Source organism: Panthera uncia, chromosome B1, assembly GCF_023721935.1.
Source record: "Panthera uncia isolate 11264 chromosome B1, Puncia_PCG_1.0, whole genome shotgun sequence".
In the NCBI taxonomy this organism is placed as follows: Eukaryota; Metazoa; Chordata; class Mammalia; order Carnivora; family Felidae; genus Panthera; species Panthera uncia.
This window is the reverse complement of record NC_064811.1, coordinates 72,737,844-72,751,846: the sequence shown is the minus strand read 5'-3', so window position 1 is coordinate 72,751,846 and position 14,003 is coordinate 72,737,844. Positions and strand designations below refer to the sequence as shown.

Here is a 14,003-nt window from a genome sequence, read left to right as displayed (position 1 = left end):
AGAACACCATTATGAGATTATTAATATGAGAGGCTAGAATTTACATGAGAACACCAGTCATCAATGAGAAAGTTCTCCAAAGGAAATGTACACAATATGAAAGAAGAAATAATAGAAACTGAAGGTAAGTATTTAGATTTAGTAAAAAGATTCTTTATATGTAAAACACACACGAATAAATCATTAAACTTTTGTATTTAGTTTTGGCTATTAGTCCAAAGGTAAGTTCATCTAGATACTAATCTCCTTAAGAAAATAACTTATTTTCAAACAAACAAAATTTATGTTTGTGATTCATTTTATTTTAGTGGAAGTACCTTTATATAGTCCATCTTTTTCAAAATTCTACATAATATTTAAACTTGGATAGAAGTATTAGTTTTATTAAAATACCATGTAAAACAAATTTTGAAAGGCAATCATACAAAGCTCAGATCATGGGGAATTTCTGATATTCTGATACTTTAATTTTCTGGTTAATTTAGGTTTTAAAAAGAAACTTTTCTTTATATGCCAATGTTTGCAATTAGAGCCTTTTGTCAGGCATCATCAATTTGCCTTCTACAGTGGACACATTAAGATAAATATAATTGAGTTTTTGATGATAGATTATGGTACAGGGCCTCGGAGTCACAAATTATTGTATATAAACAATATTTTCAGTGTAAAATTTTAGGAGAATGAACTGAATACGTCCCCATTCCAGGGACTGTATATGGGTTTGCTTTTTGATCCAACCTACTTTTTAACTTTGAAAGCTAATGATAGTAAATTTTTAAGAGATACGTTGAGTTAGAAATGTACAACATATATACATATATAAGTAACAATTCTTAAAAGTACTTAAATATAACCTTTTTTCATAAATTTGTTTTATTTTATCTCATTTTATTTTATTTTTTGTTTCTTTTCCCCACACTGTGACTTCAGGCCATTCAGGGACATTGTCAACTGCTTCTATTCCAGTAGGTGTCAGGCTCTCCCAGTGTGCACACCAGAAGGCCTCAGAAAAGGCAGGCAAACAGAAGCTATGATGCTCTATTCCATACTTAATCCAGTTGCTTTTGTAAATGGACTCTTGTAGCATTTCCTCTTAAATAATGTTTAAAATAATATTTTCATACTGAAAAAACTAAAATGTGTGGAAATACAAAAATTTCTCATTTAATCACCTAGACTATATAAGCAGTTGTTAAATTCCAGCATGTATAATTCGATATGTATTTACATATTCAGTAGTAATTTAGTGAGGAAAATATCAAAGAAATGATAAAAAGGAGATGATTAATTAGAAAAAATTAAGACAAAGAATATATTGAGTATCAGTTTTCACTGGCAGTAATCTAGGAGATGCATTAATTTCCCAAGGAACTTTTAAAAATATTCTTTAACATATGGTGTGTTTCTCTTGAGAATTTTACAGCTTGTGAGAATAATTTCCTTTGGATGCTGTTAGGCTGGATAATAAGTTTGCAAAATTCACACGACATCGATTGAATGTTTGTGTCTCCCTCAAATTTATATGTTGAAATCCAAATGCCCAATATGATAATATTGGGACTGGGGCCGTTGGGCGATGACAGTGTCCTCTTGATGGGATTATTGCCCTTATTAAAGAGGCCCAAAATCGAAATCTGGAAACCCAGAAAAGGGCTCTCACTTGCTCATGCTGGCAACCTGATCTCAGACGCCCAGTTTTCAGAACTATGAGAAGTAAATTTCTGTTGTTTATAAACCACCCAGTCCGTGTTATTTTGGTATAGCAGTCTCAATGAACTGAGACAACATACAAATTTAATTGATCAGACTTTTCATATCCTGAACCTACTCGTAATTCAAAGAAATAAGCAGAAAAATGCATATTATGATAGAATTAATTTAATGGTTAGTTTTTGTAATTTTAAACATCACTTTTTAAAGTGTGGTGTTTAAAATTTTTATTTACAAGTGGTCTAGAGAAAGATTTGTAGAACTTACCATTTTAGACATTATATTAGAAATCATAACTCATTTAAAGTAAGCTACCTATTTGTACATCAAACAAATTACATAGCTTATATAAAAAAAATAAAGTTCTAAAAGACACCTCATTAAACTCAGCAAATAAAATGTTCCTCTTGTTCAGTATTCAACTTTTTTTTCCTGTATGCCACCTTTCATTAACATTTTACCATATTTATGACCATTATGTATATAAAATAAGATAAAATAACAAAAAATGTAGAAAACTCTCTGACTAGCCCTGGTTTCTGCTTTGTTCTCTCCTCCCTTTCAATAAAACAAACAAACAAAAACACCCAAAAGGAAACAAACAAAAACAAAAAAACTCTCCTCAGTCAAGTGTCCATATTTCTATATTTTCCAGATTTATATCTCTAGTCTTAATCTCTGCCCTTAACTCAAAATCCATCCAATAATTAGCTATTGCACAGAGTTTTGTTGAGCTCTCTTTCTAGGTGCCTGGCACTGTTGTGGGCAGTAAATGCAATAGTAAATAAGAAAGGCAAAGTTTCTATTTTCATGGGATGTATGTTCTTTTATGAAAAGATAGAGAATACATAACTGCCTACAGAAATTAATCAAGTCATTTCAGGTAAATGCCATAAAAAAAATAAGGGTGAAAAAATAAGGATGGTAAATTTATACTAGATAATCAGAGTTCTCATTGAGGAGGGACATTAAAGATGAAGTTGCAGGAGGAAAAGAAATCTTTCTATACTGAAAGGAGAGCATTCTAGCACAAGCAAACAGGAAGTTTCCTTGAGATGCAAATTGACTTGACAAGTTCAGTACCCACACAGAAGGCCAATGCGACGGGAAGAAATGATGTTGAATGAACTTGGAGTGTGCTGAAAGATGAGATCATAGAGATAGGGGGAGTATCAAGCAAGACCTTGTGGGCCATGGTGAGGATTTAGGAGTTTATTCTAAATGGAATGGAAAGCTACTGAGTAATCTTCAGCATGTGAGCAAAATGCTAAATATCACAGATTTTAAGACAGTATCTCTGAAATCAAGAACATATTTTAAAGTCATGGGGCACCTGGGTGGCTCAGTCAGTTGAGCATCCAGCTCTTGGTTTCAGCTCAGGTCATGATCCCAGGGTCATGGGATTAAGCCACTCAACAGGCTCTACACTGAGCATATGGGGCCTACTTAAGATTCTCTCTCTCTCTCTCTCTCTCTCTCTCTTTCCTTCTGCCCCCTCTCTAAAATAAAAAATAATAAAAAAATAAAAGCAATGGCATCATTCAGTCACTATTGTAAGACAGTGGTTTTTGCCATTGCCTTGGAAATACCTTAACCAATTTCATTTACATTTTCATTTTCAGTATGCAAAAATATATATATATATATATATATATATATATATATGTGTGTCATATATATATGTCATATATATATGACATATATATATGATAAATAAACCTAAACATTCTAAGAAATAATGTCATACTTTTCTTTCTTATTACTATGTAAAATAATGTGTCACAAAAGATGAAGTCTTACATCAAATGAAAGACATTAACCCAATTTAAAAGTTTAAACACCTTAAATATACACAATGATATATGTCAAATTTATTTATTTATTTATTTATTTATTTATTTATTTTAACGTTTTGTTTATTTTCGAGACAGAGAGAGACAGAGCATGAACGGGGGAGGGGCAGAGAGAGAGGGAGATACAGCATCGGAAGCAGGCTCCAGTCTCTGAGCCATCAGCCCAGAGCCCAACGCGGGGCTTGAACTCACGGACCGCGAGATCGTGACCTGAGCTGAAGTCGGACGCCTAAACGACTGAGCCACCCAGGCGCCCCCCCCCCCTTTTTTTAACGTTTTATTTAGTCAAATTTATTTTTTAAAAAGTTATAAGATCCCTCACTTGTGTGGGACATGGATTACAGGAGGTGAGAGAGGTAACGTGGACAAGGTAGCAGTCTGGGGTAGATAATGGTTGCTAGCAAAGGATGGTGTAGTAAAGGTAGAGAGGGATTTAGGATATACTGGAGGGAGTACTAGGAAGACTTTGTGATAGGTTAGATAAAAGCTAGGAGGGAAAGAAAGGTGTCAAGGAGGCATCAAGGGTTTCTAGTTATGGAACAAAGCATTTACTGAGATGGTGAAGATTCATGCACATGTGTGCAGGAGTTGGGATTGTGGGAGATGGTAAGTAGGCAATCGATGTCTATCAATACCTCATTTCAATTTCACCTAATATCCTCCTTTCAGGGATGGCTTACTGGCCTTCAGAATAGTCCATTCACTCTGTTACATATTCTCAAAGCTTCATTTAGAATGTTTATCACCATTTGGATTCTCCATCAGCATTTGTGATTCACTGTTTTACCTCCCCATGTCCTTCCCACTGAACTGGAGACTCCGTGGGGGCAGAACAGGTGGGAGGTTTCATTAACTATTTTACCCTCAGCACAAGCACACTGCTGAGTACAGTTTACGTTCTCAGCAAATATTTGCTCAATGCACAAATATGTTAATTCTAATTTCTTCTTTTTATCCTGCCTATTTCAAAGTGCTTGGTCACTGACCAACAACCACTCTGCCAGATAGGAAACCACAGCTTTGGTGTACCCAGGAGTTTCTACAGCACTAGGACAAGAGGAAGTACAAAATGAGACAAAAATATGCCAGAAAAATCCTGTAGAAAGAGGTGGTATTCCTTTTACTTAGAATCACTATAAAATTGCAAGAGCAGTAAGGAAAAAACAAACAAACAAACAAGCAAACAAAAAACCCAAACACAATAACAACAAAAACCTAAAATGAATCAGCCAGATTTCATCATAGAGAAATAAGAATATGTCTTTGGGAAAGATTCTTCTTTATATTCACATATTAATCTATAAATTTTACATTCAGTTTGTTAAATATTTATTATGTACCTAATATAAGTCAGAGACTTTGCCAGCACTCAAAATACATCTCTGTAAGAAAGGAGATTGCAAAGTTCACTCTAATTGTAATATACTATTATAAGTGCAGTGAAAGAAGAATTCAAGGAGAGCTCTCTCAAAGTTAGAAGGGCCACCTACCAGCCTGGGAGGGCTTCCTGAGAAGCCCTGAGAGGACTATTACTATTGGGGGTAAAGGAAATAGATGGTGAGAAAAGAAGAAGATGTTATCCAAAGGGACGATCAGGGAACAAAGACAGGTTTAGCAAACAGCATACTGTGGACCCAAGAGCTACAAATTTTACTGGCCAGGAAGTCACACAAGATGAGGCTGGGGAGGTAAGCAGAAGCCAGATCAAGGATGGCATTGTATCACCAACTGAGTAAGGATCTGGGCTGTATTCTGGAAACAAAGGATAGCCTCTAAATGCTCATAGGCATGGATATAAACTGGTCACTCTCATTTACCCACTTAGGAGAACGGACTGCACTGGCTGAAGAAATATCACGTAGGGGTAGATGGCCATGTCGCTGCAGCCACCCAACCTGGGTTTGAATCTTTGCCCTAAGATTTACTTTTAGGTGAACTTGGTTAAATTATTTAACTTCTCTGGAAAGAAAAAAATAACAGAATCTTCTTCATGGAGTTATGGTAGTGATTCAATGATAGGAGATATATACATATATATGTGTGTGTGTGTGTGTGTGTGTGTGTGTATTCACTCAGAGCAGTAGAGTAGGAACAAATGTCATAAAGTGTTTGCTATTATTATTTGCTGATCAAATGAAAATATGGAAGACATTATCAAGGCTTCTTTGCATCAGCATTGTGTCCATAGGGGATGGAACTGTTTTCTTTACTCTACTACCATTATCAATTACATAACATAAGGAGTAAGAAGGTTTGAACTTGATGGAAAGGATTAGCAAAAGAAAGCCTCAGGCTTTCTAGGACCCCGAGCTGTAGAAACTCGAAATACAGTGGATACTTTTCTCTAGGAATAATTTAAGATTATTTTCACTGGAAAATCCATGGGATGAAGTTCTGTTCACATCCCAACTGTATTGTTCTTTTTTTCTTTCATGTGATGGGTGTAGTTCTGAGCACCACCAACATACCCTTGAGTTGAATTAACAATAACAACTAACAGTCACTGGAGTTACACTGTTAGTGAATAACTCCAGTAAAAAACCCTTTATAAGTGACTTTGACCACTTCAATTTAAACAAAATTGCTGCATTTTTTTGTTCATCTTTTCTCCATTACATAAAGTATTGCTTGATTTACCTTATCTAATTGGAATGTGATTGAATTTTATCTTGACCATGAAAACATTTTCTGACAGTGAGACAGTGGACTTTATAGTTAGGGAGAAGAAAAAAAAGAAAATGTTTCTTACTTTCCTCTAGTTGTTTCAAAGCTTGATTTTTGATTGTTGGTTTTCTGGCTTCCACTGCTGTCACCTCTGCTGAGGTACGTTTCCCGTGGGGATCGATTTCCCACACCGCCTGCAACCGAGTCAGGAGAGATTGCCTGTTGGTTCGACTTTCTGGCAAAGCTCTGAAGAAATTTCAGTGTAGAGTTGGAAAAGACCACTGACTCTTCTCTTGGACTGAACTTGAGGCTAGGTTTGGTTGGGAGGGCAAGCGTCTGTAACTTCAGCACCCCTTCTGTCTTCCCTGTGGGTGTGAGAGTTTGGTTTCTTACACCCTCAGGAGGTGTGCCTGTCTCTGAGGGAGGCACTGTTGATTTTAGAAGACTATCTTCAGAGGTTCTTGTCTCAGGAATTGTGGCTATCTCAGCAGAGGTGATCTGAGGGATTGGCAGCACTTTATTTAGAGGAATTGTAGCAGAGGCCATATTCTCCTGGGAGCTTGCATCCTCTGATGTAGTCCAAGTATACGTGGTGTTGGTAAGACCAAAGCCCCCAATCCATAAACTCGAAAGCAGGACAAATAGCCCTGCTCCCTTCATCTCAGTAGTTTGAAGGAAGAAAGCTCAGGTGAAATTAGGAGACACAGTCCTTCTAGTCTTTTCGACAGCTGCTCCACACTGAATCCACTTTCAGAGCTTTGCCAATTTGAGATATGTAGAGGAAACAAGTTTCTGTGTTTTGTAGTGGACTCAGGAAGTTTGATTTCCTGTTTCTGTAGATTTTGTGTGATCCGTGATCTCTGTAGGATGTGTCTATGGAAGTGGTGAAGGGTGTCTGACGAAGCTAAGGGTAAATGGGAAAACACAGGCAATTATTATCAGGAAAACCCATGAGAAAAACATGAAGTAAATTTCCTTTCCTAGGTCCACTCCTGTTTCATCTGTTGCTGATACTGAAGAGTAATTTTACAATGATAATGGGAAGCATGGAATTTTGTTTGGATAGGCTGAATCAAGGAACTTAACATTTTGTTCTACTATACAAGGACATTGAGAAAAAAAATGGTGACACTTCTTTTCCACTGTGCCCCATCCAGAGAATCACATTTTGTTCAAGTGCTTATATCCATGCACATACACAAACACAAACTCACTAACAGGGTCTCTGCCCTTTTACACATCAGAGGCTGAATTATGAAAAAAATAATATAAATACCCCTATTCTTATAAATATGCTTCAGCCAAAGCATTACTTGAAGTCACTCTTGAGGATAAGTAACAACAACAAAAAAAAAGTATAAATTATTGAATTATACAGATATACAAGGAACTCACTTTAAACTTTGCTCTCAAAACTTCTACCAGAACCAGTTAATGGAATGAATAATCAGAATTTTGGATAATAATGGATGAAGAAACAGTGAAGTTACACAAAAATAAATTAAAATGGGATCATATATAATGTTTTTTTTTTACTTTGTGGTGCAAAAATATATTTGCTTCAGGTAATAAAGAATTAAATTGGTCTAATTTAGTATGGCTGTTTTCCTAGTAGAAATGCTTCATGGGATTTATGATTTCATTACTACAGTAAATCTCTGATTCTCAGGCTTCAGTTAAGCTCTCTCATCTGTAAAAAGTTCCACAGCAGACCCATTGGACATATAAATAATATAACAGTTCATCCATTCATTCATTCTTTCAGTAATTACCCAAACCTTCAGTCAGCTTCACAGCAAGGTGCTCTCTTAGGTGCTGAGATTATAAAGCAAGAATATTCTTGGCTCTCTATTTGCTTATGGTTTATTCTATTATCTGAAGGCCAGATATACGTGTAATTAATCTTTCTGCCAATTTTTGTGCCAGGCATTATGTTCTTGCTGAATATTCAGCTATAGAATTATTTTTTTTTTTTTCAGAATTGGATAACCAGAAACCTTGTGCCTGTTGGGTTATGTAGTATTGTAGATGCACACTACTGTCCTAAATCCTGGATACAGAACACCAGGATTTGAAAGAAGGTCTAATTTGCTCTGAACTACTACCTACTTGGCCTTAATACTTTTTTTCCCCTTAATTTTTGTCACTCACTTCTGCAAGTATATTAACATATTAGAGATATATAATATGAGATTATTTAAACTAAGACACATAGTGGGGCGCCTGGGTGGCGCAGTCGGTTAAGCGTCCGACTTCAGCCAGGTCACGATCTCGCGGTCCGTGAGTTCGAGCCCCGCGTCAGGCTCTGGGCTGATGGCTCGGAGCCTGGAGCCTGTTTCCGATTCTGTGTCTCCCTCTCTCTCTGCTCCCCCCCCGTTCATGCTCTGTCTCTCTCTGTCCCAAAAATAAAAAACGTTGAAAAAAAAAAAATAAACTAAGACACATAGTAATCAGTATCAACTCTAACTTTGATATGAAGTACAAAGCATCTGTTTCTTAGATATACCACAGAATAATCCCACAAGCCTTGCATTAGTAAAAGAGAAAATAGGTGCAGCACAGACAATCCAGACAGCAATTCGTCACTAAACAGAGCAATGAAACTGCATAATTTTCACAAGACAAACATGGTTTTCAGCACTAAAAAAAAGACATTACAGCATCTTTATCTGTAAAATATACAAACTACCTGGGGCTTAAAGCAGACTAGTAATTCTGAAAAGCCCAAGTAAAATTTTTCTTATAGTGTAAAATTTTAAATCCATTTTCTTAGATTTAGTAAAAGTAGATGAACAGACTTTCCTGAAAGTATAAGAAACAACCAGAATAATGGCACACATAGATTAGTTTGTTTCTATGGTTTGTGAAAAACATCTTGATCCTGTTCAGGACAAGTGAACTTTTGTGGTAAAGGGTCACTCACTGGATCTATAACTGGTAACAAATAGCTCTCAAATGGTAATAAAAACTGAACTGAGCTAAGCAATTCATTTTGCTCTTGTAAGGTATTGACCAATAACGACTTTTGGTTATCCCCATCCTAGCTTACAAATGACCTTGTGATCAAAAAGCTAAAGGTTCTGTATCTCATTATCAGTTCACCAAGGCATCTTTTGATGTAACTCCCCAGAGAATCCCAAGCTCATTTGAAGGCTTTAGATGTATGGATCATCCCTTAATTGGAGACATAAAATATCTGTACTCCAGAAACTGTCAGAGGCCTAACCTCAGATTTTGCTTTCTAAGACTTGTTAATACTTATCAAATAACAATTAACAAAAATAATATTCCTGTGATTGCTGCCTAAAGGCTACTCCATCCATTCTTCTAGTTACTTGAAATTCTATCTGTGGATGAGACTATACCATCAGAGTTTTATATACATATATCCCATCATTGTGCTACAGCCTTCATTGCCCACTAGATTGTTTATATTATGGTTTACCCTATTACCATTTATTCACTTTAAGTAGTTTTATAAGAAAGAAACTAAGAAACTCATCATATTATGTGCTATCAGGAGGTTTTTATGTCATTTTTCATTGTATCATAAACATAGGGTTGAATTACATATCGCAAAATGAGTTCTCTCTAGGTAATGAGATAATGGATTCATTGTATTTTTCCCTTATAATATGCATGAATCAATTTTCTAATCACTAGAAAAAAAAGATTAATAGGTTGAAATAAACATATAAGTGAGTTAAAAGAGAATCTTAGATTAAGGATTTCATTGTTTATAGATGGTGCCATCTATTATTTAAAGCCACATTTATGACTGTGAAAGTATTATCTGTGTAGAATAACTTCCACTAGATTAGTAGGATTTCTTAGCAGCTTCTTTATTTCCTCTTAACACGAGAAATTCTTATTTTTAAAAATAGTTTAAAACATTTAAAATAATATTTCATGATCATCCTCCTCCATAAATTGTCACTGTCAAAAAATAATTACAGAAAACAAAGTTCTAAGCATTTTTCAATTTTATGTTGCTTGAAAGTATTGGAAAACTGTTGAATGTATATATAGACAAAGGGAATTATAACCATACATTAATAGGGCTAGGGGAAGGAGAAAAATAGATTTAAGTGAGATTTTGATAAAGCAAACAGTTAAATTTGGCATATTATTTAATTCTCCCAGGTAAGTATTCTACCCTCATTTTGCTGATAAAAAATTAGGTTGAAAGAAGTTAAATAATTTCAAGGGGTAACACACTGTTAATTGACAGAACAGATATTTATATCTTTTTCTGATTCTTTCCACCATCTAATAATACACTCCCAAAAAGAATTGATAACTTCTAAATTCACAGAAATTTAAGGAAAAGAATTGTCATATTGTCTTAAATTCATTTTTTCAGTGGTTTTTAACTTCCTTACTTGTTGCTTTATCTCACAGCTAAAACATATGTTGAGGCACACTAATGAGTTAATGATTTCTATTAGTTTGAATTTATGGAATTAGAAGGGAAGATCTGTATTTTTATAAGTTTGCTTTTAGTGTAATCTTTTCTGATTTTTTTTCCTCTTTGGTTGGGTGCCTTCTTCAATTTCTGTACAGTATTGTAAGGGATGACAGTGTCTTATTTTTGACAGCCCAACAATAATTTTCTTTCATTTGTTAAATGGAACCTCCAGGACAGCAGAAGACTGCTATATCCTCAGCATCTAGAACAGTGTTTGGTGAGCATTCAATAAATATTTGTTGAATAAACAAATGAGTGGTTGAAACTGAATGTACTGAGTATATTCCAACTCATAGCTACACACACACACACACACACACACACACACAATCTAAATAAACATAATATACTTACTGAATACAGCTTCAGAAGTCTCCTAGAATATCCATCCCTTCAGCCAGATTGTCTCTTGTAAATCTTTCCTAAATAAATTTTAGGAAGCCCACTGTTTTAAACTCACCTGTTTTCAAAATACATTTTAGATAGTTTATTTTGAAGCCATAATCAAAGTAAAGATTAACAGCTATGTAATAAGGATCATGAAGCAGTAAGAATGCCAGAGAAAAAACCAAGGTATCAAACAAATTAAAATTAAGAACAAAATTTAGGTCTTAGTGGGCTGGTAGGAAAGAGAATATGGAAGTATAGTGAATTATGTAATTCTTAATATTAAGTGAGAGAAGCATATTAGTTTCTCAGGAAACAAAAATACAACATAGCTTGTCTTAATGTTAAATTTTTAATTTTAAAATTAAGAACATTAAGAACACATTGATAAGACAAGACAAAATATCCCTTATTAGTGAATGTATATTGATAGTTTGTAAAATCATCCTAGTGTGTAATTTATATTTCCCATTTAAATAAAACAGTACACTTCAAATGAAAGAGATAATTTTAAAATTCTTTAAGACCAATTTCTTTTGAAAATTTTGGAAATAATAATATGTCACTTCCCAATTTATGTCTGGCTATTGAGTGACTTCTCCAGGAAATATGGAATACATACAATTTTCCCTTATTCCTCCCGCCAAGTACATATTAAAATCCAGGACACTATATGTAAAACAAATATAAGAAGACTCTGAAAGGTGGAGAAAAAAAGGCAGACTGGCTAGGAGGACCCAAGGAAGAACACAAGATTGAGTTCTATGGATTTTCTTTTTTTCTCATCTTCCAGTGCTGGAGAATTTAGCAAACTAGAAACACCAATGGCACAAAAAATAAAAGTTGCGAGAAAGGCCAAAAGAACTAAAAAATGGTCAGCTTAGAAAGACAGGAATCTATTTAGACAAAAACTTCACTATTCCCACCAACCACTACAGAAACAAAAAATGTGATACTATCCCCACACTTGCCAGCAAAGGCTGAATGGAGAGCCTTAGATTTCCACCCTCACAAAATTGTAACAAGGTGTCAGCCCCCATTCTCCCCCTGGGTGTCAGAAAAGGCCAATAGGGAAGCCAGAAATTTCATTATCAAGAGAGCTCCACTCACTGTGATAACCGTCCAAAGGCTGGGGAAAGGGCAAGAGAACTTAAAGACATAATGGCTTTGAGTCATGCCAGGTCTTCACCGAGTACACTTCAATGGTCCCCCACTGAAGGCTGGAGATAAGGACAAGTTTGAAGAAACTGGTGTAGAAATTCACAGATAGGTCTGGAAAAATAAGAGAACTCACCAGAAATTTTTAAGAAATGATTTCTTACTGTGATTTTGGAGGTCTTCCCTAGTGTTTTAATCTTCCTCTTCACCCCACTGATGAGGGAGAATTCCCACCCTAGGGTTATGGGGATACTGAACATGTGTTACTTGCCACTGGATGAATGAGACTGGCAGTAGTCCATACATATATTCACACTGGGGAGGACAACATCTCATACCACACTAGTCGCACAGAGGTAGCATGTAGGAACAGAGTGATCAACCAGGGGCTACATGAACCAGGCTTTGTAATAACGAGAGGGTGGGCTGCCTCCTGGCTCCCATGGGAGGATGCAGTTGGCTTGTTTAAATAATTCTACAGGCTAGCAGGGAATCGAAACCCATGACTTAGAGACAAGGAGGAACTGAGCCTGGTCCCTTTGATAAAGAGGACTGTTTGACTAAGGGACCTTATCCACCAGAGCAGAGTGTGGAAGGCAACTTGTGGTTAGGCCATCTAAGCCTCCTGGGTTTCACATGTCAAGGCAGCACATAATATTGCACTTTTTTTTTTTTTACATAATATTGCACTTTAATGTTAGATCTTATGCTGCACAAAGTTCAGAGAGCCTTTTTCTGTGTGGTAAAGGATAAGAGCTCTCTGGAGTTTTGCCTGTACTCAGAAAACTTAGTTGGAAGGAAAATCCTGATCATGCTGTTGAAGTATTTTAAGACTGTGTTGACTTAAAACTAATAAGAGATGAAACAGCGTTAGTATAGATTAGACCCAGCTCAACTACAAATTGGTGTGACTCAGCCCCCACACTCAAGGCCTGACAGGAGTAAGGGTATGCTCTCCTCTGAGGCAAAGTTTACCTACTATAGCTCTTTTACACATAATGCTTCTAAAAAATTATGAGACAAATGAAGGAATAAGAAAATGTGACCATCATCAAGAAAGAAAACATCAGGGGAGCCTGGGTGACTCAGACATTTAAGCGTTGGCTCTTGATTGCAGCTCAGGTCAGGATCTCACAGTTTGTGCGATTCAGCCCCTCATCGAGCTCTGTGCTGAGACCATGGAGTCGCTTAGGATTCTCTCTCTCTCTCTCTCTCTCTCTCTCCCTCCCCTGCTAATGCTCTCTCAGTCACTCTCTCAAAATAAACAAATAAGCATTAAAAAAAAGGAAAACAGCAACAGAAAAAGATTCAGGAAAGTCTGAGATATTAGGTATATTAGGAAGACAATTTAACATAACTATGACAGAATACAATAAAGAATGCGGGCAACCCATCTGACCACAAAAAAACTTTCAGCAGAGAAAAAAGCTATTAAAAAATTAAATAGAAATGCTAGATATAAAAAGTATGATATCAGAAATAAAGAACTCATTTGATAAGCTTAATAGCACAGTGGAAATATCAAAGAAAAGAAAACAATCAACTAATTTGAAGTCAGGTAAAAAAAATCAAATGGAAACACAAAAAACGTAAGTGTGTAGAGAACAGGAAGGAATAGTGTCTAAGGTCTGTGGGACATCTTCATACAGTAGACATACATATAATCTGAGTAAATATGAAAATAAAGGAGAAAGATTAGGACCAAAGAGAAATTTTTAAAGATAACAGACAAAAATTTTCCAAAATTGATAAATGACATCAAT

At 35.6% G+C, this 14,003-nt stretch overlaps 1 protein-coding gene and 1 long non-coding RNA gene across 6 annotated transcripts in view; one reads left to right on the top strand and one right to left on the bottom strand.

The window, feature by feature from the left end:
- Positions 1 to 12,607, bottom strand: part of MMRN1 (multimerin 1) — a 72,662-nt gene extending 60,055 nt beyond the window's left edge. The window contains exons 1-3 of one of the 5 annotated variants that reach the window (XM_049632118.1): positions 12,193 to 12,247; positions 11,050 to 11,155; positions 6,313 to 7,131 (exon numbers count right to left, since the gene is read on the bottom strand). In XM_049632118.1, coding sequence (XP_049488075.1) covers positions 6,313 to 6,887 — 575 coding nt within the window. In that variant the 5' untranslated portion in view covers positions 6,888 to 7,131; positions 11,050 to 11,155; positions 12,193 to 12,247. Of the gene's footprint in view, positions 1 to 6,312; positions 7,132 to 11,049; positions 11,156 to 12,192; positions 12,248 to 12,376 lie in introns of those variants that run through there. The other 4 variants (XM_049632113.1, XM_049632114.1, XM_049632116.1 and 1 more) reach the window with 4 other exon arrangements.
- Positions 1 to 14,003, top strand: part of LOC125923682 (uncharacterized) — a 1,073,698-nt gene that overhangs the window by 769,367 nt on the left and 290,328 nt on the right. The window lies entirely within an intron of this gene.